Source organism: Hemiscyllium ocellatum, chromosome 42 (assembly GCF_020745735.1).
Source record: "Hemiscyllium ocellatum isolate sHemOce1 chromosome 42, sHemOce1.pat.X.cur, whole genome shotgun sequence".
NCBI lineage: Eukaryota > Metazoa > Chordata > Chondrichthyes > Orectolobiformes > Hemiscylliidae > Hemiscyllium > Hemiscyllium ocellatum.
In genome coordinates, this window is record NC_083442.1 from 32,723,597 (window position 1) to 32,742,329 (window position 18,733).

At 40.0% G+C, this 18,733-nt stretch overlaps 1 protein-coding gene across 4 annotated transcripts in view; it reads right to left on the minus strand.

The window, feature by feature from the left end:
• Positions 1 to 1,427: 1,427 nt before the first annotated feature.
• Positions 1,428 to 18,733, minus strand: part of ppip5k1a (diphosphoinositol pentakisphosphate kinase 1a) — a 167,549-nt gene continuing 150,243 nt past the window's right edge. For all 4 annotated transcript variants that reach the window (XM_060853729.1, XM_060853728.1, XM_060853726.1 and 1 more), the window contains 3 exons: positions 17,414 to 17,551; positions 15,804 to 15,932; positions 1,428 to 13,051 (listed from right to left, as the gene is read on the minus strand). In XM_060853729.1, coding sequence (XP_060709712.1) covers positions 12,723 to 13,051; positions 15,804 to 15,932; positions 17,414 to 17,551 — 596 coding nt within the window. In that variant the 3' untranslated portion in view covers positions 1,428 to 12,722. The remainder of the gene's footprint in view (positions 13,052 to 15,803; positions 15,933 to 17,413; positions 17,552 to 18,733) is intronic.

An 18,733-nucleotide genomic window follows, 5' to 3' on the forward strand; every position in this document is an offset into this window, starting at 1 on the left:
TAAGGGTATAGGCCTGGGTGGGTCACTCTTTGGAGAGTCGGTGTGAATTTAATGGGCTGAATGGTGTGTTTCCGCAGTTAACCATGATCTCATTGACTGGTAAAGCAGGTTAGAGGGAGTAAGGGGTGTATACTTGCTCCAGTTTGTAACTATCATTTAACTTTCTAAATTATGTCTAAACTTTTCCTATTATAAATCTCCATAATTTATGACAAGTTTTGCCTGTGTAAACTTTTAGCGTAACCTTGTGTCTGCTGCACTTTCTGACAACTCCATTAGACATTTCTGTGTACTCATTTATAACAGGGCCAGTCTATAACTACTTGTTATGATTATCAGTTCTATTGAGGATATGCTGTAGTGTCATTAGTGGCGAGAGAGAGAAATTTGGGGGGAAAATACAGGAGAATGGGATCGATTGGATGAAAGGGTTTGCAGAGTTATGATGGCTCAGACTCTGTGCTGCAAAATTCTCAATTCTATTTATCTTAAATGCTGGTATCTTTCTCGCTACAAAAACATTAATTCCCAAATTGTATTTTTACATTAATTTGAGTGATGTAAATAACAGAGGCAGGAATTTGGTCCAAAAAAGTTAAATCAGATTGTTTGAATTACAGAATTTATAATAATTAACTGAATTGTTTGGGCACTATAATTGTTTATTCAATTATGGATTTAGAAATTTATTTTGTATGAATAATTGAGATAGATTTGAGACATTGACTTCAGAAACTAGCCATCGGCTACAACATGACAACTGGTGTGACAGATTTAAAGCTGAAAATGTTGATGTAGCATTTTACAATGAAACCATCGACAGAAAACAATGACCAACAAATTATGACAACAGGAAGTAATGATTGTAGAATAAATGGACAGGGCGACAGTGGTTAGCTCTGCTGCCTCACAGCACCAAGGGCCTGGGTTTGATTTCAACCTCCGGTGATTATCTGTGTGGAGTTTGCACGTTCTCCCCACGTCTGCGTGGGTCTCCTCTGGGTAATTCGATTTTTTTCTCACAATCTATAGATGTGCAAATTAGGTAGAATGGCCATGGGAAATTCCACATAGTCTTCAGGGATGTGCAGACTAGGTGGGTTAGCCATGGGAAATGTGGGGGATAGGGTGACAGGGTCAGGGTTGGGGCTGGGTGGGATGCTCTTTGGAGGGTCAATGTGGACTCGGTGGGCTAAATGGCCTGCTCCCACACTCTAGGGATTCTACGATCTACAAAGTAATACATGCTTAACCTCCCGTGGGAGGTAAAATGATTGACAGGTTAAAGTTTTGACAGGGTCATAGTACTTGCTGCTAAGATTGGTTCTGGAAGCTATAGATCTTGCACTCACTAACTTGCAGCATTCCTCAGACTGTAACAGGGAGGCTCTTATACATATACCACACACAGCAAGTACTTGGTTGCATTTGTTAAGCTTTATTAATGAAATAATTTAAAAACCACATGATGGGAACTACTTCAATAAGTTAATACATCATGATTCCACGAACATTACACATCCTTCCCCCTGCAGCTCAAATCATAGATAAGACAGAAAGCCTTTTATGGTCTTTTTCTCAGAAGAAAACTAACTGCATTCACCAGTGTAAGCTGAAAAGGATCTCAACAATTTCTCCTGTAGAAAATAAATTACAAGCATGAGACTAAGACAGATTATTGAGGTGGTGATTTCCCAGCAATAAGCCCACAGTTGAGAATGTCAGTAGGATGACAAAAGAAACAGAATGGTTCATCATACCCTCTCCAAAGCTGCAGACAGAAGCTCAAGTTCAGATGTCTATTGTACTGTCCATAAAATCAGCTTGATAACAGTCAGTAGCAAACCCCTCTAGCTCACTGCAGTCACATGCAGAGTTTTTTGGGGAAAAAAAAAGATTTTGGAAATCTGTTTCATATGAAAACAAGTTCCAAATAACTCACTTTGGAACATATCAGATTGTTTGTGTGTAGTATCAACAAGGGGAGGCGAGGTGGGGGGGAGGGGGGTGGTTCCAGAGCTGAAGGCAGAAGTTTGCTTAACCTTCTGTAGGGCTGTTGCTGTGATATGCTTTGTTCGCACTCAGCTGCCAACTGCAATTATTCACAAGCTCCCAACAATACATCGAGATATCATTCAAGCAACACGAGCAGACTCACATCAAATAACAGTTAATCAAAAACAGATGAGACAGTCACTGAATATACATCTCAATGGCTGCCATCACTTGACTTGCTTCATTGTTCATCATTTTATGAGACATTCTCTTGCTTTATCATTTGCTTTCAACAATGAACTTAACATTGATAAATGTACGTAATTGAATCAAAGTAAAAGATATTGTTCTGGAATTTTCCTTAAGAAATTGTACAGAAAGTGCAAATAAATTCCTGCTCAGTATCAGTAAAAAGTGCAACTTCTGCACAAATGATAAATGGAACTCACTGGCAGTATGTGTCAAACTGGTTTCAGGAAAGGAATCTCACATTTTCTTACTTGATTTGCAGCAGGTCGAACTGTGAGGAAAAGGATTGTAAAAAGGCCATGCCATTGCAGAGGATTAAACACCACATCAAACAGAAACTGGAGGAAGGAATGAGAATGTGTGGTGTGGAGGTGCTAGGCTAGGATTGAGATTGGCCAAAACAGATGGGCTGCAGGGACTAATAGATGGCTCGTTCTTTTTTTTAAAATCATAAAGATGCCCCCTGCCACTCCCCCCTCTCCTCATGCATGCCCCTGTAATTGCCCAACTCCAAAAACACCCATGCACTCCTGGTCACCTTTCTGTGCTCTACCCTACAGAATCCTAAGATCATCCAAGATTCTGCTACCCATATCCCAACTTACATCATCTCATTCATTTTGATACTCCACATTTGACGGTATACCTTGGCTCCCAGTTGAACTACACCTTGATTCGGAATCCTCTTTGTTTTCTTTCTTCTCCATGACCTTACCCAATCTTTATTTTCATTAACTGCATCCAGCCCTGAAACATAGAACATAGAACATAGAAGGATACAGCGCAGTACAGGCCCTTCGGCCCTCGATGTTGCGCCGACCAAATCCTACCTAACCTATACTAGCCCAATAACTTCCAAATGCCTATCCAATGCCCGCTTAAATGACCATAAAGAAGGAGAGTTCACCACTGATACGGGCAGGGCATTCCATGAACTCACAACCCGCTGTGTGAAGAATCTAAACGTTGCAAAATATCTATCCTCATCCAATTCTACCCCCTGGAGCATCCCAGATTTGAATCACTCCACCATTGAGAACCATACCTTCAGTTGCCTGGGCTTAAAGCTCTGGGATACACTCTCTAATCCTGTGGGCACCAATTCACCCTTTAAGATACTCTTTAAAACCAAAGTCATTTGAATAATCTGCCCTAAATTCCTCTAATGTGGGTCAGTGACAAATGTTGCTGAAAATGTGTTGCTGGAAAAGCGCAGCAGGTCAAGCAGCATCCAAGGAACAGGAAATTCAACATTTCGGGTATAAGCCCTTCATCAGGAAAAGTTGCCTGATAACTATACTGTGAAGAGTTTGGAGTGTTTTACTACATTATATAAATGCAGGTTCTGAAATGAGTGGATGATTAGTCTTTCTACATTTGGATTTTCTTTGAACAGAATTAAAATCAGGAAGTGAGTCTTCACACACAGAGCAGTGAAACCTGTACAGGTCATTCTTCTATAACATGATGGTTGCATTCTTGTGTGACCCTGCATTATATTAAAAAAAATCGCACTTTAGAAACAGCACTTAAAGTGTTGGTGACGTCATTGTGTTATAGCCAACACATGGTTTAAAAGTTTGCACTTTAGAAAGTGTCCCCAATTCATCAACTGCGCTACAGCAAACTTGCATTAACAAAATGCACGTTATAGTAGAACAACCTCAGAGGTGTTGCATCTAGAGGACAGGTTGACACTTCACAGCGAAGATGGATAGATTTTGGCAGACAAAGTTGTAAAGGTTAGTGAGTCCACATAATAAGCCCTGCTGTGGTAAGGCTGGATCAATTGTACATACTGGAAGCATACCAGGCCATCGTCCACAAGGTACAAATTGGGAAACCTCCATTCATGTCTGGATGAGAGCAGCTGCAACAGTATTCAAGGAGCTCAACAACATCAGCATCCCATTCACCACCTTAAACATTCCCACTCTGCATCAGCCTGGCTTCAGGGACCATCATCTGGATGATGTATTGTCGCCACTCACAAAGGTTGTTTTGACAACACCTTTCAAATCCACTGCTTCTACAACCAAGATTACAGGCAACAGGTGTACAGTGACATCATTACCTGCAAGTTACCCTCCAAGACAGAAACTATCCTGACTTGGAGCTGTCTCACCACTCGTCTACTATCATCAAGTCAAAAATCTGGACACTGTCCCTGACAGTACTGTGGGTGTCCCTTCACCACAATGACTGCAGCAGCTTAAGAAGGCAGCTCACCACCAACAGCTTTTTCAAAGCAATTAGGGACAGGCAAAAATTAGCCAGCTACTGTAACATCCCAAGAACAAAGGATCTGAGAAAGAAAAAAGTCATAGCAATTCAGGAGTGACTTTCACTAGACATACTGACACAAGGTCACCATTTGAAATGCTAACCTGCTTTTCTCTCCCTGATGAATGGCTGCGTATTTTGGCACTTTCTGCAAGTCAACTGCAAATGTTTTGTGACCAAGCAAATGTCACTGTGTTGCCCAGACTCCCAAGCTACAGACTCCACTCAAGACGGCTTGCTCACCCTTCCTTTAGCATTGTGCGTGTGTAACAGTCAGTCAGACTCTTCCAAAATACAAATTGAAAATGCTGAAAAACATTCAGCAGGTCAGGCAGAATCTGTGGAGACTGAAACAGAGGGTAGTGACCTTTCACCAGGGCCAAATTGTTAACTCGGGTGTTGCTGACTTACTAAACAATTTTTTGTTCTCATTTCAGATTTCCAGAATTCGCAGTATTTTGCTTTTAACAGGACTTTCCCTTTGGTTTCTTCAACAGGTCTGTAATTAAAACCACAATAAAATCCAGTGGATTCTGTATAAAATGTAAAGACACCTTGCCCAAGGCCCCAGCCTTTATTTGAGAAAGCCTCTTTTGGAAATTATCCCATTAATAAATAATTTTAAGATATGGAGTACATCCAGTCAAAGAATAATCTAATTTACAACAAATCTCTCCACACCCTCAGGCTAGAAGGGTTGGAGATGAAATGAGTATGCAGATTTCATTGCAATCTTTCCTCAACTGCTTCCAAAAATACATAATGAACACATTGATAGCCTTCACCAATCACCATATACACATACACACCAGTTTTATGTTAAATTTTATATCAAGTGAGTAAAAAGTGAAAACAGCCCCAACCAAATCAAGAAAGAGTGTAATGCAATAATTTAATAAACAAGAGAAAGTCTGTCCTTATATCAGTCATTCATCAGTTTATGACTTTTCATTACAATGTTGATGTCTGCTTTATTGGACTTCTTTAGTGACACCCTCATCAGCTCTGTTAATATAAGTTCTTTCAAATCACAAAACTAAAAGGCATAGGTTTAGGTGAGAGGGGAAAGATTTAAACGGACCTAAGAGGCAGCTTTGTCACACACAGGGAGGGTTTGTGTATAGAATGAGCTGCCAGAGGAAGTGGTGGAGACTGGTACAATTAAAACATTTAAAAGGCATCTGGATGGGTCTATGAAGAGGAAGGCTTTAGAGAGATATGGGCCAAATGCTAACAAATGGGACTAGATTAATTTAGGATGTCGGGGCAGCATAGATGAGTCGGACCAAAGGGTCTATTTCCATGCTGTACATCTCTATGACAAGCTTCCTATGAATTTTTTTTGTTTAAATTGAAAGAAAGTGATGAAAAGGTAGAAGAAATATAAGGTTTTTGGGCTTAGGGACATCTTGTCACAGGGAATAGCTGAGACAGAGGACATAACATCTTTGAGGGAAAGGTGGGTAAGTATTGGAACCAATGACAACCTGTATTTATCTAGCTTTTTTAATGTAGTCAAATATTCCAATATACTTCATAGCATCAGCAAACAAAACCTAACATATCAGGAGACATTAAGACAAGTGATCAAAAGCTTCAGAGAATTATAGAATTCCTACAGGGCAGAAGGAAGCCATCATGTCCACAATGATCCTCCAAAAAGCACCCCACCTAGACCCATTCCCCCCTACCTTATCCATGTAACCCAGGATTTCCCATAGCTAAACCACGTGGCCTGTATATCCCTGGACACTATGGGCAATTAAGCATGACTAATGCACCTAATCTGCACATCTCTGAACTGATCAAATAGGTTAAAAGGAGAGGGTAGATGATTATGTAGGGATTACTCCAGCTGATGGTTCAGACAGACAAAGCAGAGGAAGATACAGGGATATGAGAGAGTAAGTGAGTGAAACTCATTCCAGATTGCTCTAGAATACAGCAACAATGGGGTGAATTGGCCAACTGGTTTCCTTCTGTACGGTCTATTGCTACAGTTTCCAAAAGTGCCACGTTGAGTTCTCTCAAGGGTTGAGTTCTGCAACTTTTCATTTGTAAAATGCTTTATTTCTCCATGGGTTTTATTTTGCTGGAACAACAAAATTGCACAACAGCCACAAATACAAAAACAGTTTTTAACCTCGCAAAAGTGAAATTATAGCCAGTGTTACAACTCTACTTTACAGTGCAAAGTTCTTTGATTTATCGTTAAAATCAATTAAATAGTGCCAACATGTATTGATCTCAGTAACAGTGATAAAACTTCTGAAAATGAAGATGTGGGGAGAAACAAAACAATAGACAGATTCGGACTCAGATTAAGAAATTTTGCACGAGTTACACAGAACTTTACTGTACAGAAACAAGCCATCTGGCAAAGCTGGTCTACGCCAGAGCAGTTATGTTTCACACATGTCTCCTCCCACTATACTGACCTAACTTTGATCCAGAGCCTATTTTGAAAAAAATATGTGAATTACAATTACAGCTGTGACACTGTAGCTTCAACTCTGTTCAGTCCCTGTGTGTTGATGGATTTTCCAACAGCAGAACATTATATTGTCACTTCCTAGTCCCTCTCACCGACTGTATTGCCATGCTGTGTTGGCCCTATCCTGGCTCAAGTCAGGTATCAAATTTAACTAATTCTTCCTGATTCGCCCACTGCAATGGGACCAGAGAAGAAGGGTTTTAAATTTCACCATCTTCTCTCGTCTTCCTGTTGTTACTTGAATGTTAAAATGTTTAATAAATTAAAAATGAAAGACAAACAGAAGTTTGGCAAAATTCCAGATTTAATAAAAGCAGAAGGTGCAGGAAGCCTGTGTCTATGTTCTACGCACCTTGGGACCATTTGTTTTTATCCCAAAATCTGGACCTCCCTTCTTAACCACACCACTGGTGTATCTACGCCCTTAGGGCTGCAGTGTTCAAGATGGCAGCTTATCACCCTCTTCCCCAGGGTAATTAAAGGGGTGGCATAGTCAATGACACCCACATCCATGAACAAATAAAAGTATCGTTGCATGTACTTCTTAACTTCAGCTTCCCTTTTCTATCATGTCTACCTATTCAACTATTTAGCAAACTTATCTAGGGTCTACATTAACTCAGTACACTATTTGAAAACTGCAAAATGTGTTGGTGAAAGAACAAAAGTAGTTTTAACTCGAGACCAAAACATTATGATTATATATTTACACACTCAATTTCAGAGTACAACAGAATAGCCTGAACACAGTACAATCTTTGATCAAATTTTGCCCAGCCTCAAAAACTACAATTCAGTCTTTAATTGGCGTAAGACTAAAAAATAAATCCTAAATCTGCTTTGGCGAAAGTACAGATTCATCTTCAGAGACACCTCCTGCACACTCTCAGGCAGTGTATATCAGAGGGCTTTATCATCAGGGGAGGGCCAGTATCACAAGCAAGCTTGCTTCTTTCCTTGCAATGTGTTTTCATGATCAAGGATCACTGCAACAATAATAAGGAATAGGAATTTTCCTTTGGCCAGGAGCTTTAAAAGGCTAACTTGTTATTTCCCAAAATTCCACTCTGGCTGAGTTCAAATAGCTCATCACAAACTAATCCCAATCCATATTAAAAATTCAAAGTGATAAGACATCGAGATTTCTTTTAAAAACACACATAAACATCAGGCATTTAACCAACCAGCAGTTTGAGATGAGTGCTATGGACTCATGCACCATCCACCCTTCCTTTAGTGAAGGGCTGAGACAGGGTTATTCGCGGCCTGGAGTGAAAATCGCAAGCGTGAATAATTGTTTTAAAATATTCCCAATGAACTGATCTGTGGTAATACATGAGAAACAGGGCTTCGATGACATGTAATGTTTGGTGTTAGAAGCTTTTATGCCCTGTTCACTTGTACTGCTGGGTTCATAGTTCAACTCCACAAGCTGCCCGTTCAGATTGTGGCTAGATCTGGAAATAGTACCTAAAGACTCATACATTGGTTCATTGGTTTAGCACTAGAAAACAGCAGGAGCATGGTCAACAAGAGGTACGCCACACAATATTAAACTTTGTATGTAAAGTTAGTCTCAGGACATGGAAGGCATTTATTGCACATTTATAGCTAACCCCAGCTTTGTAACAATTGACATGCCAACCCACTTCATGGAATCTTATGGGCAGGAGGCCATTTGGTCCATCATGTCTATGCAGGCTGTTTGAAAGAGATTACCATTTACTTAGAAGCATAACAGAGGTGATGGCCTAGTGGTATTGTCACTTGACTCGTATGTCAGAGACCCAGGTAATGCTTTGAGGACCCAGATTTGAATCCTGCCATGGGAGATAATCTGGCATTTTAAGTCTAATGACGATTGTTGGAAAAAAACCTCTGGTTCACTAATATCCTTTAGGGTAGATAACTGTCATTCTCACCTGATCTGGCCTACACATGATTCCAGACCCACAGCACTGTGGGGCTCTTAACACAATGAGGGATGAGCAATAAATGCTGGCTGCAGTCCACTTATCTTGGCTAGCTATGAAAAAAAAACACAAATAGGCCATTTGGCCCAATTAACCTGTTCCTCCTTTCAACTAGATCATGGCTGGTCATCTAATAATTAGGATGGCATCACCTCAATGCACTCTTTCCATTTCTGTCGATATCCTTAAAATCTAGAAATCAGCCAATCTCTATCTTGGGTATCCTCATTGACGGATCCTCCGCAGTACTCCTGAGTAGAGAATTCCAAAGAGTCACAACCCTCAGAGCGAAAAGATTCCTTGTCTCAGTCCTAAATGACCTGCCTCTTATTCTGAGACTGTATCCACTGCTTCTCAAAACCCCTCCAGCTGGGGAAAACATCATTCCTGCATCAATCCTCTTGAGACTTCCCACTCCCCTTGCTTTGACCTAAAACCCTGCAAATTTTTTTTCAACTATTTAACTTTTGAAGGTTATTGAATCTGCTTCCAAAGTCCTTGCAGGCAGTACATTTCAGATTATATAAATTTGCTGCATAATTAATATCTAATCTCTTTGCTTCTTTTGCTAATTACTTTAAATCCTCTGATATCAGACCCATCTTATCCTTGGAAATGATTTTTTTCTTATTCAATCTATAAAATCCGTTATAACTCTGAGCAGCTCTAAATCTACACAACCTTAAATCACACTCACTTCTCCATAGAAGTGAAATCCCTCAAGCCCAATACCATTCTTGTCAATTTCATTTGTATCTTTCCTAAAGTGTGGTGTCCAGAATTGTCCCCAGTTATCTAAGCGAAGACGAATCAGCATTTTATAAAGATTGAACATCACGTCCTTGCTTTTGTACACCACTAACAAAGGCTGGAATCCTGAACGTTGTATGGGCAGGTACTGGCCAGCCCATAAACTTCAAACACTTACTCCAACACCACACACAATGCACTGTCACAATCATTATAGAATGACCCCAATGGGGTTGACAACTGGAGAAAACTAAAACCAGCCTTAAAATTTGCTCAAGAGTGTTAACTTTCCTGTCTCATTTTGAGATGCATGGGTTGATTCCACACTCTCAGCTGACCTACAATAGCCCAAGATCTTGTGGAAACATCTCATCTTGACTAATGTTATGAAGACATGGGTGTACTATACCTTTAAGAGAGTAAAAGCTAGCAGTGACAGCACCAAATGTTCTCAATAAGATACAATGCAACATGTGCTCCAGCTACTGGGGTAGCTAGTTGTCTGGAAACAACAAAACAGATTTGAATTAGGCCAGTTTAAATTATACCCCCAAAAATTCCAATTAAGTTTGTATTGAGTATATTAACAACCTTAAAAGCCAATGACACAATCTGATGGTTTGGGGTATAAGACTGGGGAAAATTGAACATTTGGGAGGGGAACTGCCACAAGACCTACAGCTATAGACTGCTAGTCAGAACTCTCCGAGAGGTACAAGGACAAGGAGTTTGCACAGAGAAAAACCTCAACACTGACCTGGAGAGCCAATCTACCGACGAAGACAGAGAGAAAATTCAACTGCTGGCTGGTTTTAAAGTTTGGAATTTTCTATAAATCTTAATTGGGAGTTTTATCTGGCTAGTATTATAGAAGGGGAGGTAAAAAACATAGGTTAGAGGAACAAACTGTAAATAGTTGCTAGTTATTTATTCTCTGTTATACTTTAAGAAATAAAGTTGTTAATTTTTACTTTAAATAGTTCTTGGCCTCTAATTCTTACAGATTACTGCACAGGATAACTCTTTTCTGTGTTGCTGGTTTTAAATTAAGCAGGAGCGTTTGCCACGTGTTGTAACACTAACACCAGTTTTTTTAAAATTTCCTATCACAACAACCTCAAACAGCAGATGTCCAGACTAGCCTACTGATAAAACACAGAAATAAAACATTTCTAAACTGATGGTTTTTAAAAAAAAACTACTATAGTCATTACACTGTCATCCATATCATGAGGTGATTGCTTTCCATATGCTGCTGACTGAACGCTAAGCACATTGTTCATACAGCCCTGTCAAGGTTATAACTATAGCACAGGACAATTCACGCACAAATTATCAGGTTCTTCTCCTCCAGAAGGTATTGACTCATGCTGAGGGTCATGGTCTGTGGGAACCAGCTGTCGGTTACTGTCTCATTGTCAACAATCTTCATGCACAAGTCTAGGTAGCTGTGTCAGGCTGTTTAACTGTGGTAAATGTTCCAGCCATACACAATCCTGTATGTGGTGAAGATGCATACACAGAAATGCACATACACATGCATGCACACAAACACACACACACACGAGTTGTTTGGCTGTAATCAAGTATTGCAATACTAGTTGCTTTTTCTCTCCCTGAGCTCAGGACACTGAGACAAACTATCAGATGAGACTGATATAGAGGTGGATATCTCCCATAAAGATCACATGTAATACATTCAAGACACCGATGGATAAATCTGACAAACTTGGGTGTATTAAATAAGAAAATTCATTAATCCTACATGCTTCAGAGCTGCAGCCCCCTTTGAACAGTTAAACCATAGCATTTACTTACACCGACAAACTATTCAAAACATTTTTCGTAAGATCTTGCTTCACTGGCAAGACTAGCACTTTTGTTCATTCTTAATTACTTCAGAGGTGATGGCTGGCAGAGATAAGTAAATTGCATGATGCCATAGCTTAACTGTTCAAACTTACTGATCGATTATTGACTGTTTCAACTTTGAATTTTCTGAAGCTTTGTTATTTAGCACACAGTGGGCTTTGCATGTTCCTCAACTGCGTTTCTCCCCTCTTCTTCCAAGTGAGGTTCCATATGCAGCAACAGCCAACAGGATCACACCCAAGTGGTCATTCTGTCTAATGAGTCCTGGCAGTGTTTCAACTCATTATTCAATTTCTAGAGTAATGACCCAACAACTGCTAAAAACTACAAGTGAAGCTTTATGCCTTGAATTAAACAGCCAAGCAGAACAAAATAAAACTGAGGTGGTTTATTGGCCACAGGTGTCCACTGAACCTTTTTAGTGAATTTTCCTCATCACCAAAGAGGGATGTCAAGATCAATTGGTGATACCCAACTGCTGTCTGAGATTGGCTAACTTGGCAGAAATATCTCTCTGGTTCATAACTCACAGGACATCACAGCTGCCCTGTAAGCAAGGCTCGACCTTTGTGTTGTTATCAAAGTAGTAACTGGGCTAAGGACTTAAGATTTACATGTCAGGTCTGTCTTGCTTCATTAAGCTCCACAACACACAGTTATGCTAATGGAAAGAATCTTGGTGGAAGGAAAACTGATTGGAGACTAAAGTCCTATCAGTCCTATGAGGATTAACTTGTTCCTTATTTACAAAATACCATCATTAAATAATCTTTTACAATTTACAAACTACATGGATGAAGAAATGGCTCGCTTTCTGTACATGGTTATAGGAAGAAGATTGACATACCATACAAATACATCACCCATCACAAGGGATAGAAAGACACCTCACCTACACCAACACCACGTGGGGGACCAGAGGCACAAGGTGATAACAACCACCAAAGCCCAAAGCTGGAACATCCAACCTCTCTGTATTACAGTGCAGCATTAATTCATTGTACTGACCCCAGAGTCAGCAAGTGACATTTATAAAATATTCTGTTTAACAGAAGCAGATGAGCAGCTATCATGTCTGGTGGCACAATGCTGCAGAACAATCACTGCTAGGTTTCCACCAGACCTTGCACTGTCTGCTGTCCCTGCCCAGTCATACTCCCCATCAGCTGTGGGTCACTATGATTCTGGTGCAGCTGTTGACCTTGAATGACTTGCTGCCCCTGACTGGTTTGAAGAGCTGGTGTCAGTTGGAGGTCCTTGTGATTGCAGCCAGGATGTTGGTTTGGAGTTGCTGCATGGACAGATTGCTGCTGCTCTTCACTGCTCTGAGGCGTGAGTGATGATTTATCGCTGAAACTAAACCGGGGGGAGTTGTCAGAGGTGTTGGGAGATGACGGACCAGCACTCGACACAGTGCTCGATGGACCACTGCTATCTGTATTTAAAAATGCAGACAAATCAAAGAAATCATTAAACAATGAAAACTCTCAAGTATGCATCACTGACAATCTGAAGAAAAGTCACTTCGGACTCAAAACATTAACTGTCTTTCTCTGTCCACAGATGCTGCCAGACCTGCTGAGTTTTTACAGCATTTTCTGTCTTTGTTTCAGATTTCCAACATTTGCAGTACTTTGCTTTTATATGCAGCAGTGGAAGCTGCTCCACAATTCCCATTGATTTAGCTGTGAATTACGGCTTCATTACATGATAAACATGGCACCATTAGTGTCAGCCCGAACTGTGAGACATATCCAGGCATACCAACCATGGATCTTATGCATCTGATTTAATTAAATGTAGCAGTATTTGGATAAAGCACATATGGAAAATACACAAACTTTGATTGCCAATTTGGTAAGTATTTATTTTAAACTCAATTGTTATTGACAAGTAATGCTTTAATATTGGAAAACATACATTTTAAATAAAAGCTTACAAGAGGCCAACTGAAGATGACAAAGAAAAACAAGCAGCAGCAATATCCAACTGAAGGATTTTGTTAATATACCCATTCTTATAAAAACCAAAATAGTGGATGCTGTAAATAACCCATGTTTATTTAATATATCAATGATGAAATATATTAAGATATATAATGTGATTCCATCTTATCCACATTTAGTTTCGGCTACGATGTTGCATCTGTTTCAAGAAACTTTTTAAAATTACAATATTTGTGGTCATAGTTCAAAATGTTTCTTTGACAGAACTGGTGTTCACTGTTCACATTACTTGTGTCTGGCACAGTGTCCGTGTCAGTCTATATTCAGTTCCAGGCCTGCCTCAATGTTGGACCAGACAAGCAAGTATCGAGAATCACGAGATTATTGCGAAAAGAACCAAATCTCTTTATTCCCTCTCTGGGTTCAATACTGCACACAGATACAGCGATGTAAAACAGCACCTTCAGAGTCAGTCTGCCATAACCTTTTAATTACCAACTACTAGCAGTAACCAGGTCAAAGAAAATCCAAAGCAAAAGTAATTCATTATCAGCTTAGTCACAGGGAATTAAGCCTTGGCAGATTTGCAAATGTACAATAACACAGCTGTCTGATGGCACAGATAACCACCCGCAACCACTCCATAATTTTTCTCTTCAGACTGAAGAATTTGAGAGGTGTAAAATGCTTGATTGTGTGTTTCCCCTACAACCAATGTGCGCATGGCTATTTAAACAAAGGGAGGGTAGTGCAAACATTTGATGACAACTTGCATTTATATACCACCTTTAACAATAAAACATCACAATGTGCTTCAAGAATGTTATCTGACACCAGTTACAAAAGGTGATTCTAAGACAGTTGATTAAAAAATATGGTCAAACAAGATTTTAAGGAACATCTTCAGGAGCAGACAGAGTTAGAGAGACAGTGAAGTTAGAAAGAGAATTCTAGAAGTTTCAGCCTAGGAAGCTGAAGGCACAGCAGTCAATGGTACTAAGATAAAATCAAGGATGCACAAGAGGTGAGGATTTGCGAAGCACAGAAATCTGGCTGAGTTGTGGGGCTGGAGGAGTTTATAAACATAGAGATGGACGGTGGTAAATGAAAATAATGATAAGAATTTTAAAATGGATACATTGTCAAACCAGGAAAAATGCAAATCTAGACTGATGTAGTGAAATCCTTTTCCATCATTTAGTTGATAGCCCACAGATTAGGTTTGGGCAGATTTGTATTGAATTCATAATCACAGTTAGCTAGGTGACAGAATGGCTGGTTTGAGTAAGAGAAATAATATTACACTGCTGTAGAAGGAAGACACTCTTCCGAGATTGAGCAGATGCATCTGATAAGAGGGTTTGGAATTTTTTGAGTTTGTAAAAATATGAACAGATAAACAGAAGTCTGAGGAATGATTTGATAGAGGTCTTTTATTTGATAGGATAGACTTGATTTGATAAGACGTTCATTTTTGAGTCTCCACACATACTTTCTATCACAATGTCTAGTGGAGATGAGACTCACCATAAGATCTCATACCAATGCACAGTTTGTCATTTCAGCACTAACTCACACTTGCAAAGGGGAATGTTCAGTTGGCATTCACTTGGAATTAAGCCAATGCGTTGTACACCATTTGCAGTCAGTTATTAACTCATTTATTTCATTATAATGGTCTAACACCTGTGTAATCAAGCACATATCATCATGGATGAAGTGTTTTGTACATGGACTGTGCCAAGATAATCTTTATTGTCTTTAACTCCTGAGTGAACGTGACAATCCCCCAGTGCTTGCTCACAGTGAGAAAAAGGACAACGCTACAACAGAATCGGCCATGATATTGTTGAATGGTGGTACAGACTTGATGGGCCAAATGGCCTGCTTCTGCTTAAGTTTCCTATGTTTCTAAACAATCCTCAGCCTTTTCAAACTGCAAACTCAAACCAATCTTTATTTTCACCAAGTTTCAATGATCAGTTCTAGTATATTTTTATGTGGCTCAGTTTCTGATACATTTCTGTGAATCGCCTCAGATTGTTCACTGCATTAAAGGTGGTATACAATTGTAAGCTTCTGTTAATTCACTTCATCTCTATACTTTCCAATTTTATGGGTCTTGATTCTTTATGTTTCTTACTTAAATACCAATATTCTGTAGAGGTGGTTGATGTGAGAAATATACAGTAATGCTTTTATATATATTTATATATATATTCTAGAACAAAGGTTACTTACACCACGGAGGGTTCTCTGAGCGAGGACGGGATGAAAGGGAAGCAACTGTGGAGGGCAAGACTTGTTGAGGAATATACGCATCTACTGTGGGCTGGCTATTCCCCATGGTCTCAAACATTGCTGAAAGTTCTGCAATATAACAATGAATATTATACACATTACCAATGAATTCAAAACAGAGGCCATTGCAAGCCATACCATATTAACTATGCTTCAAAAATACTCTTCACTAGCTCTGTAAAATGCGAAAGGAGGTCCTGATGCAGTAAACGGCTTTATACAGATGCAAGTTCATTCATTCTTAAAATGGCCCAGCGATCACCTGGGTCTCAAGTGCCCTGTAAGTGTGGCTTGTAATAGGTCTGCTGTTCAGTGCATCTCTGGGTCTCTGGCTTTGCTATTGTGGGCACGTTGAATTCAGTGCTGACCTGTCTCTTTCACTTGTCATTCAATGCAGCAAACAAAGCAATATTCATGGGAGGCAGAGGTATTCCAGCATCTATGAAACCAGTGAAAATGGCTTTCTGTCATGTGATCACCAGAACTGTACCAGCCAAATTGGGGCAGTAGGCTGGCCCAGTGGTTAGCACTGCTGCTTCACAGCACCAGGAACTGGGTTTGATTCCAGCTTAGGTGACTGTCCACGAAGCTTGCACATTCTCCCCGTGTCTATGTGAGTCTCTGCCGGGTACTCTGGCTTCCTGCCACAAAGATGTGCAGGTTAGGTGGATTGGCCATGGTAAATGAGGGGTTATGGGAAAAGGTGGGATATTTTTGGAAGGTCAGTACAGACTCAATGGGCCAAATGGCCTTTTTCTGCACCATCGGGATTCTATCTTGTTCTACAATTCAATTTATGCACAGCAAGCTCCAAAACTGCTTACCTGCTTTAGTGATATTGGTGAAGGCAAAAAAACACTCAGGTACTTTTACCTGGGGGAAACCAGACTTGTCCTATGAAATAATACCAAAGCACTTTTTATATCCAAATGAAGGGGTGGATGGGGCCTTGTTTAACATTTCATCTGACATACAGCACATTCAACAGTGTATTACTGACACAGTATTGCACTGAAGTGTCAAGTTGGCTGGATGGTTGGTTTGCGAAGCAGTGTGATGCCAACAGCGTGAGTTCAATTCCCATCACTGGCAGAGGTTAGTATGAAGGACTCTCCTTCTCAACTTCTCCCCTCGCCTGAGGTAGAGTGGCCCTCAGGTTAAATCTCTACCAGTTGTCTCTCGCTAATGAGAGAAAATCCCTATGGTCTGGTAAGACCACGGCAACACAATGTACTCAAATCTCTGCAGTAGGTTTGGATCCCATAACTCTTTGACTGAGGTATATGCATGCTATCACACATGCCTTAGGCCAGCTTCAGAACCATGATATTTTTTCTTTCCCATTCACCAGCCAATCTGCAAGATATCTCAGAAACTGGATTTCTTTTCTTTGTTAAAACGTTAGGGTTGAGTCATGTAATGTGATATATTGAGTTGTGAAACAGTGCTGAAATTTCATAATTTCAGTTCATGCTGAGATACATTGACAGATAACACAGCCAAAGGAACGTTCTCATTGTATCAGTCTCGGTGACAAGTGCACCTTTTACCTTTTGATGTTCCATCATGAGATTTCCCACAAATTTCAGAGATGGATGTAAGGAATTCATTCACTTGTTTCAGGGAGAGAGAATTATGGAGTGTTTCCAAAGGGTAGATTGAAGGAACCATTGAACATCCTTCAAAACCTAAGTAAAAATGAGAGAAAAGAATACAAGGTATCTGCAATTAATTACATTTCGCAGGATCTTAATATACGTTAAAGGCAATGAAAATGGCTCACATCAAAACTACTATTTTCCCAGGGAAAACGAGTTGTATTATGGAAAGCAGTCATTGAGCCAAACCAAAATATGACAGGCAAATGCAACAACACTGGACACTTAAAGCAAGATCTGAATGCAAATTGCAAGTATCAGAATGCTGCTGGGCCAAGAACACTCCTGGTATGTAGTTACACATCAATACCTGGGGAGCAGCAAAGCTTTTAAACTGGATACTTTAATGGAAAAAAAGCCGTTAGCCCAAATCTCCACTGTTTTCTATCAATTAAAACCATAACTTAGACACAACAGAGTGGGACTTTGAGGTCTACAAACACTAACATATTGAATTGGACTTCCCTCTGCATCTCAAATGCAAAGTAGGTTAATACACTCAATAAAATGGTGACTGGGGCAGCCATCAAGCTCAAGCAGTGTGTGCAGAATCCCTATTTGTACTTTTTCAACACAGACAATCTCTGTGCAGGTGGTAACATGGGTAAGAGATCAAATGCTTGAGTAATTGAGAAGAACAAGGTTAGACTTTGCTGCAATAAATAAAATGTGCTACCATCGCTCTGCAGCTCAGTCAGGTTTTGAAAAAGGGAAATATAGACAATGGTAGGTCCCTATAAAAGAAAGGGGGCTCCACTCACAAATGTTAACTTATTTTGTTTCTTCGACTAGCTAATGCCTTTTTCAAAGTTCACATCTCCGGTATTCACTCTCTTACTCCAAAAGTGCAACTTTCCCTCTCCTCAGGTGGCAGGAAGAATGAATAATTAGACAGTTTGGTTCAAAGAGATACTTATTCTCTACTTGATACCCCTGTAAATGGAGATCTGGGTGAGAAACTCCATAGGCAACCTTCCCAGCCTAATACCAATTAAGGCCTAAATGGTCAATTTTGACCAGCCCAATTACCTACCTTCTTGGCAGGTGAGAAAAATGGTTGCCTTTCCAAGATACAATTCAGGGTATCCCTGCCTGCCAAATGGGTGGGGGAGGCTCAGTTTGCCCCATCTGAGGGCATTAGGATGAGAGTAGGATTGACCACTGAAAGCTGCCTCTAACACTGCTGTCAAAACCCCTCTCCCTTTGACATCC